Here is a 19,561-nt window from a genome sequence, read left to right as displayed (position 1 = left end):
TCATTATGACTTGTAACACCCTTACTATAATGCCACCCATTGTAACCTCCTTGTAACCCCCCATTTGCTATTACCTCCTTTGTAACCCCCCCTTAAATGGAACCTTAATTGTCCATGAAGGTTACCTTATGCTCATCATGTATATATAACATGGTCTATTGAAATGAGAAGAATACAATACAATTACCTTCTACATCTCTCTCTAATATTCTCCCTTTCCCCTTATTTCATAATACGTTATTAGCACCATCTCCTTAATTATCAGGAATCGGAGGAAACATTATTGCTAGCTGGCTTGTTGCACCAACCTCAATTAATCGAGTTGACGAAATATACAATTCGTACACAATAGTTTTTGTCCCGTTGAGTGAAAATGTCGAACCTTGCCAAACTTGATTTCGTGGCCCTTGATATCACCGGAAAGAATTATTTATCATGGGTGTTAGATGCTGAAATACACCTAGATGTTAAAGGGTTTGGTGAAACAATCAAAAAGGCTAATAAGGCAACACCTCAATATAAGGCTAAAGCCATGATGCAGAAATGCTTGAATAGACATACTCCACTTTCCATGCAAATAATATTGTCCTGCAGACACAATATAGAGAAAAAGGTTTTCAAAAATATTCTGAATTAATATCTTGTCTCCTTGTGGCTGAGCAAAATAACGAGCTATTAATGAAAAATCATGAATTACGTCCTACTGGCTCTACTCCATTCCCTGAGGCGAATGTGACAACCCATAACGGGAAAGAAACTAAAAACAGAGACCGTTCCAGCAGTAATGGTCGAGGTAGAGGTCGCGGTCGCGGTTGTGGCCAATGGCGCAGTCGTGGTCGTGGATTTAGTGGATATGGTAGAGGTCGTGGAGGTCATTTCACAAACTCACATTTCCACCAGAAGTGGGAACGTAGAGATGATAAAGTTGATAAAGAGAAAAGTGAGACCAATATATGTTACCGTTGTGGAGTAAAAGGCCATTGGTCTCGGGTTTGTAGAATTCCAAAGCATCTTGTTGAACTTTACCAAGAATCATTGAAGAAAGGAAAGAAAGTTGAGACAAACCTTGTTCTTGAAGATGGTGAAGGTGATTTTGATTCTGGCAATACAAATCATTTAGAAGTTGCTGATAACCTTACTTCCCTAGAAGGGAATAATTTTGATTTTGGCAATACAACTCATTTAGAAGTTGCTGATTTCTTCACTGCCCCAGAAGGGAATAATTAAATTTACATTATTTTGTGTCAGTTTTAAGTATTAGACTTCATCTAGTGATTTACTTATGTTAATTTCTATGGTTGTAATAAGGACTTTTGCTTTATGAATTTATAAACTATTTGGGTGTTTTAATTGATTTATTTATTTTATCATCATTATTTTTATGCTTGATATTTTGACATGTATTTTATTTATGAAGAATATGGATACTACTCATCAAGTTCAGTTTGCTATGAATGGTGAAGAATTATGTCTTGCTCACAGTGCAACTACTCATACAATACTTAAAAATAAAAAATAGTTCTCTCATTTGATGATGAAAAGAATTAATGTGAGTATCATATCCGATAGTACAAATATCATTGAAGGCTCCGGAAGAGCAAACATAAAATTGCCTTGGGAAACTGAAATTAAAATAAATGATGCATTATAATCCCCACTATCTCAAAGAAATTTATTAAGTTTTAAGGATATTCGCAACAATGGTTATCATATTGAGACAATCAATGAAGAAAATAATGAATACCTTCAAATCACGAATATAACTCAAGGCACAAAACATGTTTTGGAGAAACTCCCTACATTCTCCACTGGTTTGTACTACACAAAAATCAATGCTATTGAAACTCATGCTATAGTAAACCAGAAGTTTACTGATAACTTTGTTGTTTAGCATGATCGGTTAGGCCATCCCGGTTCAATAATAATGCGAAAAATAATTACAAATTCATGTGGACATTCTTTGAAGAGCCAGCAGATTCTTCATAATAATTTTTATGTGCTGCTTGCTCAGAAGGCAAGTTGATAATTCGCCCATCACCAGCTAAAATTAATTTTGAATCAATTAGTTTTCTAGAACGTATACAAGGAGATATTTGTGGGCCCATACATCCTCCATGTGGACCATTTAGATATTTTATGGTTTTAATCGATGCATCGACTAGATGGTCACATGTGTCCTTGTTATCAACTCGTAACCTGGCGTTTGCGAGATTACTTGCCCAATTGATTAAATTACGGGCACATTTTCCAGATACTCCTATTAAGACTATTCGTCTTGATACTGTTGGTGAATTTACTTCTCAATCTTTCAATGATTATTGCATGTCCATTGGGATAAATGTTAAACATCCTATAGCACATGTTCATACACAAAACGGTATGGCAGAGTCATTAATTAAACGTCTTCAGGTAATTGCTAGACCATTGCTTATGAAATCCAATCTCCCAATTTTTGCATGGGGACATGCTATATTACATGCAACAACATTAATTCGCATCAGGCTAACAAGTTATCGCAAGTTTTCCTTATTACAATTGGTTTATGGTCAGGAACCAAATATTTCCCATCTAAGAATTTTTGGATGTGCGGTTTATGTTCCAATAGCTCCACCACAACGCTCTAAAATGGGTCCTCAAAGGAGGTTGGGAATATATGTTGGATTTGAATCCCCGTCAATAATTAAATATCTTGAGCCTACAACAGGGGATTTATTTACGGCTCATTTTGCAGATTGTTATTTTAACGAGTCACTTTTCCTAACATTAGGGGGAAAAAAAAGAGAGTTGGAAAAAGAAATTAAATGGAATGAATTATCAATATCCTATCTTAATCCTCGAACTAAACAATGTGAACTGCAAGTTCAAAAGATAATTCATTTACAAAGTTTAGCAAATCAATTGCCAGACTAGTTTGCTGACCCAAAAAGAGCGACGACTAAGTCACATATTCCAGTTGTAAATGCTCCATTTAAAATAGATGTCCCGGAAGGACAAAATAAATTTGCTAATGAGTCTAAACCACGTCAGAAACGTGGAAGACCAACAGGTTCCAAAGATAAGAATCCTCGGAAAAGAAAAGGAGCAATGATTGATGATGGTCAAATTGAAGAAACAATTTCAGAAGGATCTCCTGAAGAGACCTTAGACATGATACAAGAAGAAATTCAGGTACCTGATAAGGAAAAAATTTCAACAAATTATATCATGTCTGGAATTACATGGAACCGATATCAAATCGACGTTGATGATGTTTTTGCATGCAATGTAGCATTAGATGTAGTGGATAATAATGAGTATCATGAACCAAAATCTATTGAAGAATGTAGACAAATAAATGATTGGCCAAAATGGAAAGAAGCAATTGAAGCAGAATTAAAATCTCTTGGAAAAAGAGAAGTATTCGGACCTGTAGTTCGTTCACCTGAAGGTGTAAAACCAGTGGGATATAAATGGGTCTTTGTGCGAAAGAGAAATGAAAAGGGTGAAGTTGTAAGATATAAGGCACGATTAGTTGCCCAAGGATTCTCACAAAGACCCGATAATGATTATGAGGAGACATACTCTCCTGTGGTGGATGCAACTACTTTTAGATTTTTGATTAGTTTGGCAATAAGAGAAGGACTTGACTTACGTTTGATGGATGTAGTCACAACTTATTTATATGGCTCACTGGATAATGACATTTACATGAATCTCTATAAGGATTCAAGCTGCCAAAAGCAGCAAAATCTAATTCTCGAGAACATTTCTGTATTAAATTGAACAAATCTCTTTATGGATTGAAGCAGTCTAGGCGTATGTGGTATAATCGTCTAAGTGAATATTTGTTAAAAGAAGGTTATAAGAATGATCATATCAGCCCATGTATTTTTATAAAGAAATTTGGATCAGGATTTTTATGATTGCAGTGTATGTTGATGATTTGAATATCATTGGAACTCCTGAAGAGATTTTGGTGACTGTCGACTGTTTAAAGAAAGAGTTTGAAATGAAAGATCTTGGAAAGACAAAATTTTTTCTTGGGGTTACAAATAGAGCACCTAGAGAATGGAATCCTTGTGCATCAATCAACATACATGATAATAGTTCTTAGAAGATTTTCTATGGATACAACACATCCATTGAGAAGCCATATGGTTGTAAGATCACTTAGAAGGACCCTTTCCGACCTCGAGAAAATGATGAATAAATTCTTGGTCCTAAAGTGCCATACCTAAGTGCAATTGGAGCACTAATGTAGCTTGAAAGTTATACACGACCCAACATATCATTTTCAGTTAATTTATTAGCAAGGTTTAGTTCATGTCCAACCTGAAGGCATTGCAATGGGATTAAACATATACTTCGTTACCTTCAAGGTACGAAGAATATGGGTTTATTTTTCCCTAAGTTGTCCAAAGAAAATTTGATTGGTTTTGCAGATGCAGGTTATTTATTTGATCCTCATAGTGCTCGATCACAAACTGGATATGTGTTCACATATGGTGATACTGCCATTTCTTGGCGTTCCATGAAACAAACCATTGCAACTATTTCTTCCAATCATTATGAAATTTTAGCAATTCACGAGGCTAGTCGTGAATGTGTTTGGTTAAGGTCGGTAATTCAACATATAAAAGAAGTTTATGGTTTATCATCCGGGAAAGAGGCACCGACAATTCTATATGAGGACAATGCAGCTTGTATTGCTCAACTTAAGGAAGGATACACTAAAGGTGACAGAACAAAGCACATCTCACCCAAATTTTTCTTCACTCATGATTTTCAGAAGAATGGAGATATAAATGTTTTGCAGATTCGTTGAAGTGAGAATTTAGCAGACTTATTCTCTAAGGCTCTTCCAACCGCAACATTTAAAAAGTTAGTTTATCGTATTGGATTGTGTAGTCTCAAAGATCTTCAGTGATATAATAATGAGGGGGAGTAATTGCACGCTGCACTCTTTTTCCCTTATCCATGGATTTTTCCCACAGGGTTTTTCCTAAAAAGGTTTTTAATGAGGCAGCATATGTGCGCATTAAATCTATTTTAAATAATGCCCATCCAAGGGGGAGTGTTATAAAATATATTTATTGTGGATGGTCATTATGGCTTGTAACACCCTTAGTATAATGCCACCCATTGTAACCTCCTTGTAACCCCGCATTTGCTATTACCACCTTTGTAATCCCCACTTAAATGTAACCTTAATTGTCCATGAGGGTTACCTTATGCTCATTATGTATATATAACATGGTTTATTGAAATGAGAAGAATATAACACAATTACCTTCTACATCTCTCTCTAATATTCTTCCTTTCCCCTTATTTCATAGTAGACCAAAAATAATTAGACTTTTTATTGATTAAATTTAGAAAAAGAGTACATTCCCACGTAAATTTAATACATCAAACAAGCAAATTTTGTAATGACAAAGTTGTGACATGCATGTAATCTTAAGATCGATGGGCGGTTTAAGATCCTTTTCCAACAGCCGACAAAAATTGACTGGATATTATCTGGAATTCTGGATACTAATCTCACAATAAAGTATATGATTATATGCCTAATACAATAAAGTTTAATAAAAATGATGATTGATGATGCCTTTAAGGTCCACCTGTTAATGGAAACATCACTTTAAAGTGTAAGCATTTTTTCTATGCAGATTTGCCTGTCTTGTGGACCAACCGACCCTAACCATTAATTTTTTGTTAGTAAACCTTAAATAAAGAGTCGATCAACAAGTGTTTGGATCAACTAATTGATAAAAGAATTCTTTTTATTATTAATCTGATAATTTAAATCATAGCTTAAGAACGTATTAATATTTGCTCATGAAAAGTTTATTTCGTTCTGAAATTGACATAAACTAAAGTTAAATTAGTTTTCATAGTGTAGTAATCAGATTATTAGACGGTTTAACCTAAAAAAAAAAAAGGTTGGATAATTATTTATATTGACAAAAGAAAAAAAGGTCTATTAGGTATTATTGGGAAACTATATAAGCAATTCCTTACCTCATTGGCTATTGATTCCAGCCTTCCAGGCCTTGGTAGTCATCAGATTATTGGACGGTTTAACCTAAAAAAAAAAAAGTTGGATAATTAGCTATACCGACAAAAGAAAAAAAGGTCTATTAGGTATTATTGAGAAACTATATAAGCAATTCCTTACCTCATTGGCTATTGATTCCAGCCTTCCTGGCCTTGGTAGATCTTTAACTAGATTGAAAAATAGTTATACATATTAAGGAGGATAAAACTCGTGCCGGGTTGACTTGTGAGGGGTTCCGACCCGATAGCCTTAATTGCACCACCTATAGAATGTACTCTCTATGTTCCACATAATCATTTAATTTACATGTTCAATCAAAAATCTTTTCCTTCTTTTGCCTTATTCGTTTTGGCACAATTGTTATTCCGAGTTCACCCTAATAAAGTTAATTTACCTTGTGTTCTTTTGTTGTTGAAGCAACAATGGAAGGAAAGATCATTGTAGTCTAGCTTGTATGTAGAGCATAATGGGAACATTGGTTACACAATATTACTCCGTACTTTACACTTTGTATATGATTAGATATGTTTCCTTAAAATTTGAGGTGGTAAACAATTCTATTGTTGTTTAATACTTTAATTTATGACTTAGGCGTACATTAAGTCTTTCTCATTTGTTAGATATTGTACATAAAGCTTCATCTTCACTTCTTTCACATAGTTTAGTTCTCAAGAAATAAATTCAATGACAACTTTTATACCGAGGAAAAAAATTACTTAAGAATCATGCAAATAAAAAAAAAAAAAAAAAAAAAAAGCGTGCTTGATTTTCACTCACCAAAAATAACTTTCATGACATTCAACAAAAAGAATCCTATGTCACAAACAAATAAATTAAAAAAACCATGCACATAGGCAATGGTATACACAATGGAATAGTAAAGGATAACAAATAAATATGATAAGCAAAGGCCTATAACTTCACACTCTATGTATTTCACACTGTTATTTTCTGCATCAATAATACTCCACTCTTAGTACATCAGAGGAAGGTATGTATGCACACTTAAATCCCATGACAACAAAATAAAACAAGACAAAATGTATCCCAAAAGAACAATACAATACTAACTCCATAGTACTTTAATTCCTTATGATGTACTTGTATATAATGTATAGTGTGTTGAGCCTAGATGTCCTGATCGATAAGGTAGTCGCCCAACCTCTCCACAACTATGTTACATTGTCCTGGAGTCACTGGCTCGTTGTAGATTCCGAAGACTAGAGCTTGGTTAGTCTTCTTAACACACACACCACCCGGTCCCTGATAACACAAACGAATGTGGTATAAGTGTTAACATGTAAGAGATGCAGACGAAATACTCTGTATATTATATTGTACCTAAAAAAAATGCAACATGACCTTATGTACCACAATTTGAGGAAATTCTTTTATAAATGTTCTCAATTTTTTGTTTCTTTGATCAACAATTCTTTGAAATAGCAACGCGATGTTGCTGGACAAATGGTCACCATAACTAAAAATCCGTAATCTATATATGTTAAGTCTTATATAAGAATGTGTTTAGGAGATTAAAGGGAGCAATCGATTATACGATTTACCTTCTTCCCACGAATAACAGCTCCAGGCTCTCCCTGAATAACCATGTACTTTTCTCCTCCAAGGAAAAGACCTGTGGGTGCCAACGTATTTGGTACGTCGAATTCATTGACAATTGCCTTCACTTCTTCTTGCTTCAACTGCAATCAATTGCCAATGCAAAAAAATTAATCAAGCAATTTTTTTTGTACCACATACCATTTACATACATCCCCTTCTCTTATTTGTCTCGTTTGACTTTTTTGTAACCTTTGCTACAAAAGTCCGACAGGGGAGAGGTAAGAAAATCTCCCTAGTCCGAAGCAATTTTAGTTGGTGCGGTTTAAACTTGTGATCTCAAAGTCACAAATATTAACATACTCGTAAAATATTTGATCATAAGATGTAATAATAAACTAATGAAAATTGCGTAGAATATAACAGCAAAATGATACTATAACTACGAAGTATTATCAATTAATCATATTCCTTCTACTTTTCATTAAACATACAATTGTTAAAAAATAAGAAAAAACCTTACTTCGAAACCATCTAACAAAACACGGTCAACATCTACAAAGTTTGACCATGAAAAAGCACATGTATGATCACGTTGAAAAATATGTACATCGCAAAAATAACACCATCTAAGGATTACATATATACCTGGGGGAAGGTGGAGCTTTGAGCCCAAACGCTACCGTCCAAGCCGACGATAGCGGCGGCGGCGAGGTGGTATTGGGTTTCTTCGATGGGACACATCAAGTGATCATCGACGTAAGTTTGCCACGACATTGTTATGTTGTCAAATTGATAGATTTATTTCTCTTTGAAAGAAAAAAAAGGTTGGTAGTTTAATTGAATTTGTTGAAATGGGATAGATGATGGTGTAAAGAAGAGAGGGAAGAAATGGCAATGTGATCACAGGTCATAAATAGGAGGAGAGAGAAAATAATGCTAAAATTATTTTGAAAAGTCATCAATCAATAATATTGGTGCATCATCATTTGCCCCATTAAATTAAACCACCCTTATAATTGAATTAGTGCCATTCACGTCCTCCTCTTTTTTAGGCCTTCTTTCCCTCTTACCTTCCACCTCTCTTCTCTTTATCTACTTACATTTATATTTTAAATTTTTTTCATGCTCAAAATATAAAGTGAATTGAGTTTTTGGAAACGGACAGAGTATATATATTGAACATATTTTTTATTATAAATAAATTCAAATTTGTTAAAAAATTTACCGATAGAAAAGTTTTGATTAATAAAAGGAGTAAAAGAGTGAAAGAAGATGGGTGAAATTATTGTAGTGTTATCATTGTATTCTTACTTCTATGGCATTGTATTTATAGCCATGAGTTACACTAATAATACAATAATTACTCACATAGAGCCATATGAGTTCACAAGTGTTTGGACCTATATGAGCATTGTGTAATCAAATCAATAATTGACATTCACTTATTAGACTTATCTTCTAACACTCCCCCTTGAATGCCACTAAAAATCTTGTTAGGTAAAACTTTATGGGATAAGACCCATAGCCAAAAGAGTACACCAATATTATTGTATTATATGCTTTGGTATACTGCCTCGTTAAAAACCTTGTCAGGAAAAACCCGGTGAGATAAAAACCTGATCGAAGGGAAAAAGAGTGCACTACATATAATACTCCCCCTGATCTCAGCATAGTTCACGAAGATGTCGCATTCCGATTTTGTGAACTAACTGTTCAAATTTCTTCGAAGGAAGTGATTTGGTGAAAAGGTCGGCAAGATTTTCACAAGACTGAATTTGCTGGATATTTATTTCCTCGTCCTTTTGCAGATCATGTGTGAAGAACAGTTTTGGGGCAATATGTTTCGTTTTATCTCCTTTAATATATCCTTCAGTTACTTGAGCGATACATGCTGTATTGTCTTCAAAGATGATGGTTGGGTCTTCTGTTATTGCGTTCATTCCACACTCCTTTTGGATATTACTGATCATCGACCTCAGCCACACACATTCCCGTCCTGCTTCATAGAGGGCTATCAACTCTGCATGATTTGATGATGTCGCGGTCAATGTCTGCTTTGTTGATTTCCATGATATTGCAGTGCCGCCATAAGTAAATACATATCCATTTTGTGAGGATCTGATAAGTATCCAGTGTCTGCATACCCAATGAGAGCAGCATCTTGTTTTGGTTGGTAATATAAACCAAGGTCTTGTGTCCCTCGTAGGTACCGGAGTAAGTGTCGAACTCCCTTCCAATGCTTATATGTTGGTGCATTGCTGTGCCTGGCTAACAAATTCACAGAGAAAGCTATGTCGGGTCTAGTATTGTTAGCTAAGTACATTAAGGCTCCAATTGCACTTAAGTATGGTACTTCTGGACCCAGAATCTCTTCATTTTCTTCTCGGGGTATGAATGGATCATTTTTCATATTCAAAGAACGAACAACCATTGGGAAGTTGGTTGGGGTTGCTTTGTCCATGAAGAAACGTTTCAAAACTCTTTCTGTATAGTTTGATTGATGGACAAAAATGCCATGACTCAAGTGCTCAATTTGTAGTCCAAGGCAAAATTTAGTTTTCCCAAGGTCTTTCATCTCAAATTCTTTCATCAAGTATTTTGCAGTTTTCTCGAGTTCATTTGGGGTTCCGATGATATTTAAATCATCAACATAAACTGCAATGATAGCGAATCCTGATTATGATCGCTTTATGAAAACACATGGACTAACTTGGTTGTTTTTGAATCCTTCTCTCATAAGGTATTCACTCAGACGGTTGTACCACATCCTTCCAGATTGTTTCAATCCATAAAGTGACCTTTTTAGTTTTATGGAAAGCAGTTGTCTAGGCTTGTGGTTTTCTGGTAGTTTTAGTCCTTCGGGGACTTTCATGTAAATGTCCGTATCGAGTGACCCATACAAATACGCAGTCACTACATCCATTAATCGCATTTGCAGTCCTTTTGTGACTGTTAAACTTACCAGAAGTCTTAATGTAGTTGCATCAACCACTGGAGAATATGTTTTCTTCATAATCAATCCCTGGAATTTGAGAAAATCCTTGGGCTACAAGTCTTGCCTTGTATCTAACTATTTCATTTTTCTCATTACGTTTTCTTACAAATACCCATTTGTATCCAACGGGTTTTACACCTGCTGGTGTAAGGGTTATTTTCCCAAAAACTTCTCGTTTTTCAAGTGACTTTAACTCAGCCAGCATTGCCTCCTTCCACTTTGGCCAATCACTCCTACGTCGACATTCTTCTACAGTTCTTGGTTCAACATCATTTTCATCAGACACGATGTCGATTGCGATGGAATTTGCAAATGTTTCATTAACGATAACATCTTTCCTATTCCACTGAGTCTTTGTAGAGACGTAATTCATTGAAATTTCATTGTTATCGATGTTTTGAACATCTTGTTCATTCCCCGTAGGGTTGTCTTCTTGTTCGTCCCCTTTTGGATTATCATCATTTTCTTTACTTTCATCCACATTTGGTCTTTCTTGACCTTCTGACGGGGGAACATTATTAGTCTCATTTTCTATTCCATCCAATCTTTTTAGTTTCCTTGGCTTAGAATCTTTTGAACCAAGTGGTCTTCCACGCTTTCTGCGTGCTTGAGATTCATTTTCTATGGCCTTATTACCAGTTGGGATTTCAATACGTGCAGGGGCATTTTCTGCTGGTATATGTGATTTTGTCACCTTCTTTGTGTCTACAAATGCATCGGGCAATTGATTTGCAACACTTTGTAAATGAACAATTTTCTTAACTTCTTGTTCACACATATTTGTTCGTGGGTCTAACATCAATAGTTGTGTTGCATTCCAAATGAGTTCAATTTCTTTCTTATGTGGGTCCACTTTCTCTCCCCCTAAGGCTAGGAATACTGTTTCATTAAAGTGACAGTCCGCAAATCTAGCCGTAAATAAGTCACCAGCCAATGGTTCAAGGTATTTAATTATAGAGGGGGATTCAAACCCGACATAAATTCCCAGCCTTCTTTGTGGACCCATTTTTGTTCGTTGGGGTGGAGCAATGGGAACATATACAACACAACCAAAGATTTTTAGATGTGAGATACTTGGTTCTTGACCACAAACAAGTTGTAGTGGTGAGAATTTATGATAAGCTGTAGGTCTCAATCTAATTAGCGCTGCTGCATGTATTATAGCATGTCCCCAAGCAGATGATGGAAATCTTGACCTCATTAATAATGGTCTTGCAATCAATTGTAATCTCTTAATTAGTGATTCAGCTAGACCATTTTGTGTATGAACATGAGCTACTGGGTGTTCAACATCAATTCCAATTGACATACAATAATCATTAAATGTTTGGGATGTAAATTCCCCAGCATTGTCAAGTCTTATTTTCTTTATTGTATGATCTGGGAATTGTGCTCTTAATTTGATGATTTGGGCAAGTAATTTTGCTAAGGAAACATTTCTACTTGAAAGTAGACTAACATGTGACCATCGTGTAGAGGCATCAATTAAAACCATGAAATATCGAAATGGTCCACATGCTGGATTAATTGGCCCACATATATCTCCCTGAATTCTTTCCAAGAATTTTGGAGATTCAGTAGCAATTTTGTTCATAGATGACCTTATTATTAATTTGCCAAGTGAACATGCAGAGCATGTTAATTCATCTGATCGGGGAATTTTGACATTTCTTATTGAATGTCCAACTGAATGTGCTATTATTCTTTGCATCATCCCAGTTGCTGGATGTCCCAAACGATCATGCCATAAAATAATCAAATGTTTGTCATCTAACTTTTGGTTAGATATCATATTGATTTCCACGGGTCGTATGTTTATACGGTATAACCCCGAAGAGTATGCTGGCAATTTCTCATATATATGTTTCTTGCCATGTTTTTCTGCCGTGAGGCATATATACTCTTTTTGATCTGTCGTCATTGTTTCTAGATGATAGCCATTTTGGCGTACATCTTTAAAGCTTATGAGATTTCTTCGAGATTTACTCGAATATAAAGCATTATTGATTATTAATTTTGTTCCATTTGGAAGCATTATACAAGCCTTTCCAGATCCTTCAATTAATTTAGCTGACCCAGAAATGGTGTTTACATTTGCTTGAAACAACTTTAGTTGTGAAAAATATTTTCTATCTTTTAAGATAGTATGTGTTGTTCCACTGTCCAAAAGGCATTGATATTCAGAACTAACTTCAGGTAGATCCATATCTTCATAAAATAAATTTAAGATTAGTTTAGAATAATATCATACAAACTTTTATTGATGATAAAGATTTAAAGTACATGACTAGAAATTTAAAATACAGGGAACTAAGAAAATACATTAAAACATAGCATATGTTACATTAGTAGATGGGGAACCTAAGCATTGTTGTTTTCTCCAAGAATGAAATCATTCCCAGTTTCAGCATTGTCCATGAAGAAATCGGACACATCAAGGGTAGGACATGGAGCATTTTCTTCATTAACATAATTTGCTTCTGCATTTTTCTCTTTGCCTTTTACAGAAGCCTGGTAAAGGTCTACCAAATGTTTGGCCGTACGACAAGTATGTCCCCAATGTCCTGTCATGCCACATCTGTAACATGTGTCTTTTCCTTTTGAAAGAGTTTGTTTGTGGCTTCCAGATGACTGTCCCTTCTGTTTTTCAAAATTTTTGAAATTACTGTTTCTTTGAAAATTGTTTCTACTACGTCCTCGGCCTCGTCCGCGATAATTTCCACGACCTTTTCCACGGCCATTGTAATTTCCACGTCCACCTCTTCTTGTAGCATTTGACTCGGGTGGATAGGAATTTGTTGCATTTGCCTCATGATGAGTGGCCAAAGACCCAGTTGGTCTCAAGTTATGATTTTTCAACAAAAGTTCACTATTTTGTTCCGCAACAAGCAATACACTCATTAATTCATTGAACTTTTTAAAACCTCTTTCACGATACTGTTCTTGCAACAGTATGTTACTTGCATGAAAGGTAGTGAGTGCTTTTTCAATCATCTGTTCATCCGAAACTGGATGATCACAGTATCTCAATATAGACACTATCTAATGTATGGTTGAATTATAATCATTTATAGATTTGAAATCCTGGAACCGTAAATTTGTCCAGTCAAATAATGCCTTAGGAAGGAGCACCCTTTTGTGGTGTCCAAATCTTTCATTAAGGCAATCCCATAATTCTTTGGGATCTTCAACCATCATGTACTCAGTTTTAAGGCCTTCATTTAAATGATGCCTTAACAACACTAAGGCTTTTGCCTTATCTTGTTCAGTAACGGGTTTTGCAACAGTCATTGCAGAAGTGGTAGTATCAGTTGTTTGACCAGAGGGACTTTTATTTTCTTTAACAGCGTGCTCCAAGCCTTGAGCTTTCAAATTCATCATTGCGTCCACTTTCCATTCCAGAAATTTCTTTGCAGATAAATCTAAGATGCTGAACTGTCTTTTCATAAGGTCTCCCATTTTAGCTACAACAAATTTCGTGATAATTAGTTTATAATAACAAATTATATGTACAACTCACATGTTTAGTTCTTCCATATTTATAATTAAGTTAATAAGACACGTGATAATTAAATTTAATAATAATAAACCATAAATAATATAGTATTTTCTCCCCCTTGGTTTATTATTGTGAGTAATTATATGATTAGACAAAAATTAATCATGTTAGTTGCAAAAAAAACAGCAAAACGACAACAATGACAGTAGTAACAATAATTATAATGATAACGGTAATATTATACAATGATGATTAATAACAACAAACATACATAATAAAACAAAAACAAGCTTTTAATATACTAAAACGACAAAATAAGTGAGTTTTACTTATACATAATGACAAAAATTAATATTGCTACTAATAAAATTACAAGCGCCGTAATTAGAAGGAAATATTGTTTTATCTTCATTAAATCTTCCTCAAAAGTGAAGTTGTGGGTGTTTTGGGTGTTTTGGTTGCCGTCGTCGGGGAACATGTCGGAGAAGAAGGGGGTGAAATTTTTTTTTTTAGGTGATTTTTGGATAAAAAGTGGGAAGGGATAAGGGATTTGTGGTGAAATTGGGGGAAAAATCCGTCTTTTATAGAGGTAGGTTTATCCGTTACTGTTCTGTACAACTGTAAAAATATCATATAATAGTCTAACATACTGACATAAAATTATGGTCCATATATATATATTTATAATTGTAAAAGGTTATCACACTGGGAATGCAAGCCATAGTGGTCCGAGAGCCCTAATATCTATAAAAGATCATGGGTTCGAAAACGGAAAGAAACACAAAAAGTATGTAAAAGTAAGAAAAATAATAAGTATAAAAGGCTGCATCTTTTTGTTAATCTAGTTAATAATAATATGCATGCAAAGCTACTACTTAGCAATTATAATAACTAAGATAAAAATTTACGTAAAATGAGTATGTAATATCAACATGGATCAAACAAAGAAACATCAACATGAATAAACAAAAGATGATAGTAGTAAATTCACAAGTAAGAGAACTTTCACCGTTGTTTTTGAGGTATATATAGTAAATGTTTGAGTTTCTGTTATAGAGGATTCCCAATATGGGCAACTATAGAGCATACTCCTCGAAAAATTTATAAGTAGATAGTATTATTTGTTATAAATTTTTAGAAGTAGGTATAAATATACCTGACTGAAAACTGGTGCTGATAACGTGTTAAAGAATTTACCGATAGAAAAGTTTTGATTAATAAAAGGAGTAAAAGAGTGAAAGAAGATGGGTGAAATTGTTGTAGTGTTATCATTGTATTCTTACTTCTATGGCATTGTATTTATAACCATGAGTTACACTAATAATACAATAATTACTCACATAGAGCCGTATGAGTTCACAAGTGTTTGGACCTATATGAGCATTGTGTAATCAAATCAATAATTGGCATTCACTTATTAGACTTATCTTCTAACAAAATTACAATTATCATATGCTATCAAATTTCAGGGTTCAAGGTGCGTTTTTACTCCCATAAACTTTCATTAAATGTAAACTTTATTACTTGAGCTAAATCAGTTAAATGAACCTATTTACTATTCTTTATTATAACTTATTTTAGTTGTAAATTGAACTTAGTAGCCTTATCCCTACCTTTTTAAAAGTATGACTAAACACTCGTGAATAGTATTAAGTCAATTATGTCACTCAAAATTTTTTCCCCTCGTGAGGAGAGCCTTCTAATGTTTATTTTTCTTAACTGTTTTAAAAAATAAAATAAAATAAAATTATGCCCCTCAAAATGTTTATTTACTATATATACCCTTATATTATCTTGTTACTTTATTTTTATGAATAGTGTTGAGACAATTATGTCCCTTTACATATTTATTTACTTATTTGTCCTCATTAATTTTAATTGTCTCTATTTTGAACTTTTAAGAATGTGTACAAACATTTATACGAAAAATAAAAATATCGGATTTTTCACCATATGCCCCTGAGTAATTTTGTTATTCACTATATACTCGTGAATTTTTTTAATTTCGCCATATACTTACGAGTTTTACAAAAATGTCACCAAATGCCCTTGGTGACTAACAACAGTTAACTCCGTTAATCATTATGGTTAATTATGCCACATGGCGGCACATGATTGGTTGTTTAATAAATTAGTGAATCAATTATTAAAAAATTAAAAAAACTTTAAAATAATTAAAAACAACCACCCAACCACCCCCCTTCTATTGCCAGGCTGCCAGCCCCTCGTTGACGACCGGCCAGCGCCCTCCCATAGCCGGTGCAAGTTTCCCCCGTCGACTTCCCCCACCCTAACGTCCGGTACGTCCCCACCCATCCCTGAGACCTCCAAACCCTGTTTTCTCCTCCGCTTCGGCGTTGACACCGACCTGCCTTGCTCCCTCCCCCGCGATTGATATAGTACGTCGTCGCCCGTCTCCTCTAATCCACAGTTTCCCTACCCCAAAACCCCTTCCCTCCTAGTAACACTAAACCCGAACCCTTCCTCGAAACCACCATAAACAAAACCGTAAACGGTGGTTTTGGGGTAGGGGTTTAGGGTTTGAGGCGTGAAGGAAGGGGATAGGGTCGATTTAGGGTGGTGGAAGCAGGTCGGGGGTCAAGATTTATGGGGGAGGCGTTCGTGTCGGCGTGGGAGTGGGTGGGACGTAGGTGTCGGCACGGGGAGGGGGCTGGCATGTCGGTGCCGGTAGCCTGCTGGTAAGGAGGCGGTGGGCCGGGTCGTGGTTTTTTTTTTTTTTTTTTATATTTTTAAAATGTTTTTTAGATAATTAATTTTATTTTTTTTAATAATTAATCAAATAGTTTCAAAAACAACCAATTAGATACTGCCGTGTGGCATATTAACCTTAATGACTAACGGAGTTAACCGCCGCTAGTCATTAAGGGTATTTGGTGAAATTTTTATAAAACTCGTGAGTATATGGTGAATAAAAAAATTAATCAGGGGTATATGGAGAAAAATCCGTAAAAATATTTATTTACGTATTTTCGCTTACAAAACTAAAGTTGTGACATAAGTTCAAACTAAAAAAGCTAATCTGATGTGTCTAGATATGGCGTTAGCCTTCCTAGTTGATTGAAACAAATCCAACAAACTCACTACACATGACTTTATAATTCCTTATAGATTAATGAATAATAATGATTAAAATTTTTGAATTGAAACAAAGCGAGCAATATTTATCAATTATCACGGTCCACGGTGTTTATTATAATAATTTTACCAATTCATTTTATAACATACATATATAGATACTTCGTATGAATCATATGAATATGTGTTTGTTTTTTGGTCTCGGTAAGGAGGACCCTGATCGAACCTCAACCTTTACATTTTTTTGGTCCGGTCTTTGCGGGTCTGACACTTTAAGAGCGAGGGGGAAAGGTAAGAGATCCCCAGTCTCAAAGTGCCTCTAGTAGGGATTGAACCCCCAATCTCAAGGTCATAGTTAGTAATGGACCCGATGTACACGAAAACACAATTTTTATTAAAAACAAACCATACATGAATTACAACAGTTGATATATACTGTATCACTCTTATAATTTCACACGCACAATATATTTATTTCTCTCACTTGTATCAATCATGCTCACACTTTTTTTCACACATATATATACAGATATTTTATTTGGTGCAAACTTATTTCACACATATATATACAAATATTTTATTTGGTGCAAACTTATTTCACAAACGAACAAGGATAGGTTTTGTTTTCTTAAACAATACTGATGATAGAAGAAAACTGATTGATCGATCTGATGCGATACAGCTTCCCATTGCTAGGTCACAGTTAGCTCGCTATGCATCCCACGTCTGTGAAGCTGCAATGTCAAAAAAATGAACATTAATAACGTACACCAATATGCTATAATGAAGCTGGTTGTAAATTAAAAGGCTTGGACATAATACTGCCTCTGTTACTTATATGAGCAACAAAGAAATATTTTATATCTCACAAATAATACCCCTTTGTTGCAAATAATAAGAAACGGAGGTAGTATATATTTAAGTACGTATACCTATGGTAGAAAGAGCCCAATTACGGTCTTGGTGGAGACACCAAGAAAAATACCCGAGCAGCAAGGCCTTATTCTTGGCATAAGCAACCTTAATAGCAATGGTCTTTTGGTCATCAAAATCAATCCAATCAGTGCCGGCGTAGCAATAATTAGCAACGTAAGCAGGATCATACACAGTTATTGCACCATTTCCAGCGATGAAATGATGGATCTGATTAAACGTTCTCGCATTAGGATCTTGGTTTTCTACCACAATGGCTGGTGCCCTAATACCATGATTGTTAGCATTTTGAAGTTTCCATTGATACCCGTAAAAGGGTAAGCCGAAGACTAGTTTTTTAGCAGGCACACCCGCGTTAATCCAAGCAGTAATCCCATCACTTCCGCTTACAGTGCTGCGCGTTGGATCATAGAGCGGAGCATGGAACATAGTCACAACTGGCTGCGGGGGCCAAGCCGGAGAGTAAAAATCATAAGCCATGACATTAACCCAATCTAGGTTGTCGATTATAGCTTGTACAGGAAAAGGAACTCCTGTATATGCTACTGGCTTAAAACGAAGGGCCGCAGTTAGGAGCAAATGTGGAGCCCTACGGTTTATGGCGGCCTTCCATTCATACAGGAGGGTCGCCATATGGTTCATCTCATTAATCGTGGTCTGATTCTCCCAGTCCAAGTCAAGGCCATCGAAGCCATGAGTCGTAGCAAGGCTTATCGAGGACTCGATGAAGTCACCTCGGAGTTTAGGCATGCTGGCCATGGTGTCGAATTTTTTGGACCCAATGTTCCCTCCACCTATGGATAGGAGGACTTTTACCGACGGGTTCCTTTTTCGGACGATTTCGGGGAAGGTGGAGCATGTTGGAGAAATTGTGAGTATGTCAGTTCCGGTATTATCGAGGTTGGCAAAGGCGCAAAAAAGATGGGTGAAAAGAGTTGAGTTGATGTCTTCGGCTTGTAGACCACTGTCTTCAAGCCAATAGCCACCCTTAACCTCACTTGGTAAACGGTTTGAAGCCATTATTGCTTTTGAAAATAAATCAAACACAAGTTTTTTTTTTTTTTTTGAGAAATTAAGCACAAGTTAAAGCTGGAATTTGAGTGATGGAATTGATAATAGTGAGTAGAGTATTTATAGATAAAATTGGCGTTGAATTCATCTAGTAATGACTTCCTGTGTTACATATTTGATCTACTTGACTTTGTATTATATATATGCGATGTAATAAAATTTATCCAAATTGTTCCAATTCAACTATCAGCCACTTCATCATCTATTCCATTGAAAAGAGATGCAAGAAAGATTTAAATAAATCAACTAACAACACAGATTTATTTAGATATGCAATAGTCAATAGAAGAGTTTTTATTGGTCTTGAGGAAATTAAAGTACAAATTAAATCACAGAATAGTGGCTAAGTTAAATCCTAGGGGAGTTCATA

General features: G+C 35.2%; 3 protein-coding genes across 3 annotated transcripts; all 3 read right to left on the bottom strand.

Moving 5' to 3' along the window:
• Window positions 1–6,803: 6,803 nt before the first annotated feature.
• Window positions 6,804–8,574, bottom strand: LOC110707669 (profilin-1-like). Its single transcript, XM_021885690.1, has 3 exons — window positions 8,243–8,574; window positions 7,600–7,737; window positions 6,804–7,300 (listed from the first exon to the last, which is right to left on the bottom strand). Exons 1-3 carry the CDS (start codon window positions 8,369–8,371, stop codon window positions 7,166–7,168), a joined length of 402 nt encoding a protein of 133 aa, XP_021741382.1. The 5' UTR covers window positions 8,372–8,574; the 3' UTR covers window positions 6,804–7,165.
• Window positions 8,575–12,953: 4,379 nt separating this feature from the next.
• LOC110708097 lies at window positions 12,954–14,051 on the bottom strand. The gene is made up of 2 exons (XM_021886207.1): window positions 13,725–14,051; window positions 12,954–13,634 (listed from the first exon to the last, which is right to left on the bottom strand). The coding sequence occupies exons 1-2, from the start codon at window positions 14,049–14,051 to the stop codon at window positions 12,954–12,956; spliced, it is 1,008 nt and encodes a 335-aa protein (XP_021741899.1).
• A 3,509-nt stretch (window positions 14,052–17,560) lies between these two features.
• On the bottom strand, window positions 17,561–19,234 carry LOC110707668 (acidic mammalian chitinase-like). Its single transcript, XM_021885689.1, has 2 exons — window positions 18,120–19,234; window positions 17,561–17,921 (listed from the first exon to the last, which is right to left on the bottom strand). Exons 1-2 carry the CDS (start codon window positions 19,138–19,140, stop codon window positions 17,899–17,901), a joined length of 1,044 nt encoding a protein of 347 aa, XP_021741381.1. The 5' UTR covers window positions 19,141–19,234; the 3' UTR covers window positions 17,561–17,898.
• Window positions 19,235–19,561: the final 327 nt, after the last annotated feature.

The sequence above is a fragment of the Chenopodium quinoa genome, unplaced genomic scaffold, assembly GCF_001683475.1.
Source record: "Chenopodium quinoa cultivar QQ74 unplaced genomic scaffold, ASM168347v1, whole genome shotgun sequence".
Lineage (NCBI taxonomy): Eukaryota > Viridiplantae > Streptophyta > Magnoliopsida > Caryophyllales > Amaranthaceae > Chenopodium > Chenopodium quinoa.
This window is presented reverse-complemented; position numbering and strand designations above follow the sequence as displayed.

What these genes read in the sequence shown, in the direction of transcription:
- LOC110707669 (XM_021885690.1), bottom strand. Translation starts at nt 8,371, where the DNA reads ATGTCGTGGCAAACTTACGTCGATGATCACTTGATGTGTCCCATCGAA. An exon ending in AAAGCTCCACCTTCCCCCAG is followed by an intron (nt 7,738 to 8,242) that starts GTATATATGTAA and finishes AATTGATTGCAG; the next exon opens with TTGAAGCAAGAAGAAGTGAA. An exon ending in CTGTTATTCGTGGGAAGAAG is followed by an intron (nt 7,301 to 7,599) that starts GTAAATCGTATA and finishes TTGTGTTATCAG; the next exon opens with GGACCGGGTGGTGTGTGTGT.
- LOC110708097 (XM_021886207.1), bottom strand. Translation starts at nt 14,051, where the DNA reads ATGGGAGACCTTATGAAAAGACAGTTCAGCATCTTAGATTTATCTGCA. An exon ending in GATTTGGACACCACAAAAGG is followed by an intron (nt 13,635 to 13,724) that starts GTGCTCCTTCCT and finishes ACCATACATTAG; the next exon opens with ATAGTGTCTATATTGAGATA.
- LOC110707668 (XM_021885689.1), bottom strand. Translation starts at nt 19,140, where the DNA reads ATGGCTTCAAACCGTTTACCAAGTGAGGTTAAGGGTGGCTATTGGCTT. An exon ending in TTGGGCTCTTTCTACCATAG is followed by an intron (nt 17,922 to 18,119) that starts GTATACGTACTT and finishes TTGACATTGCAG; the next exon opens with CTTCACAGACGTGGGATGCA.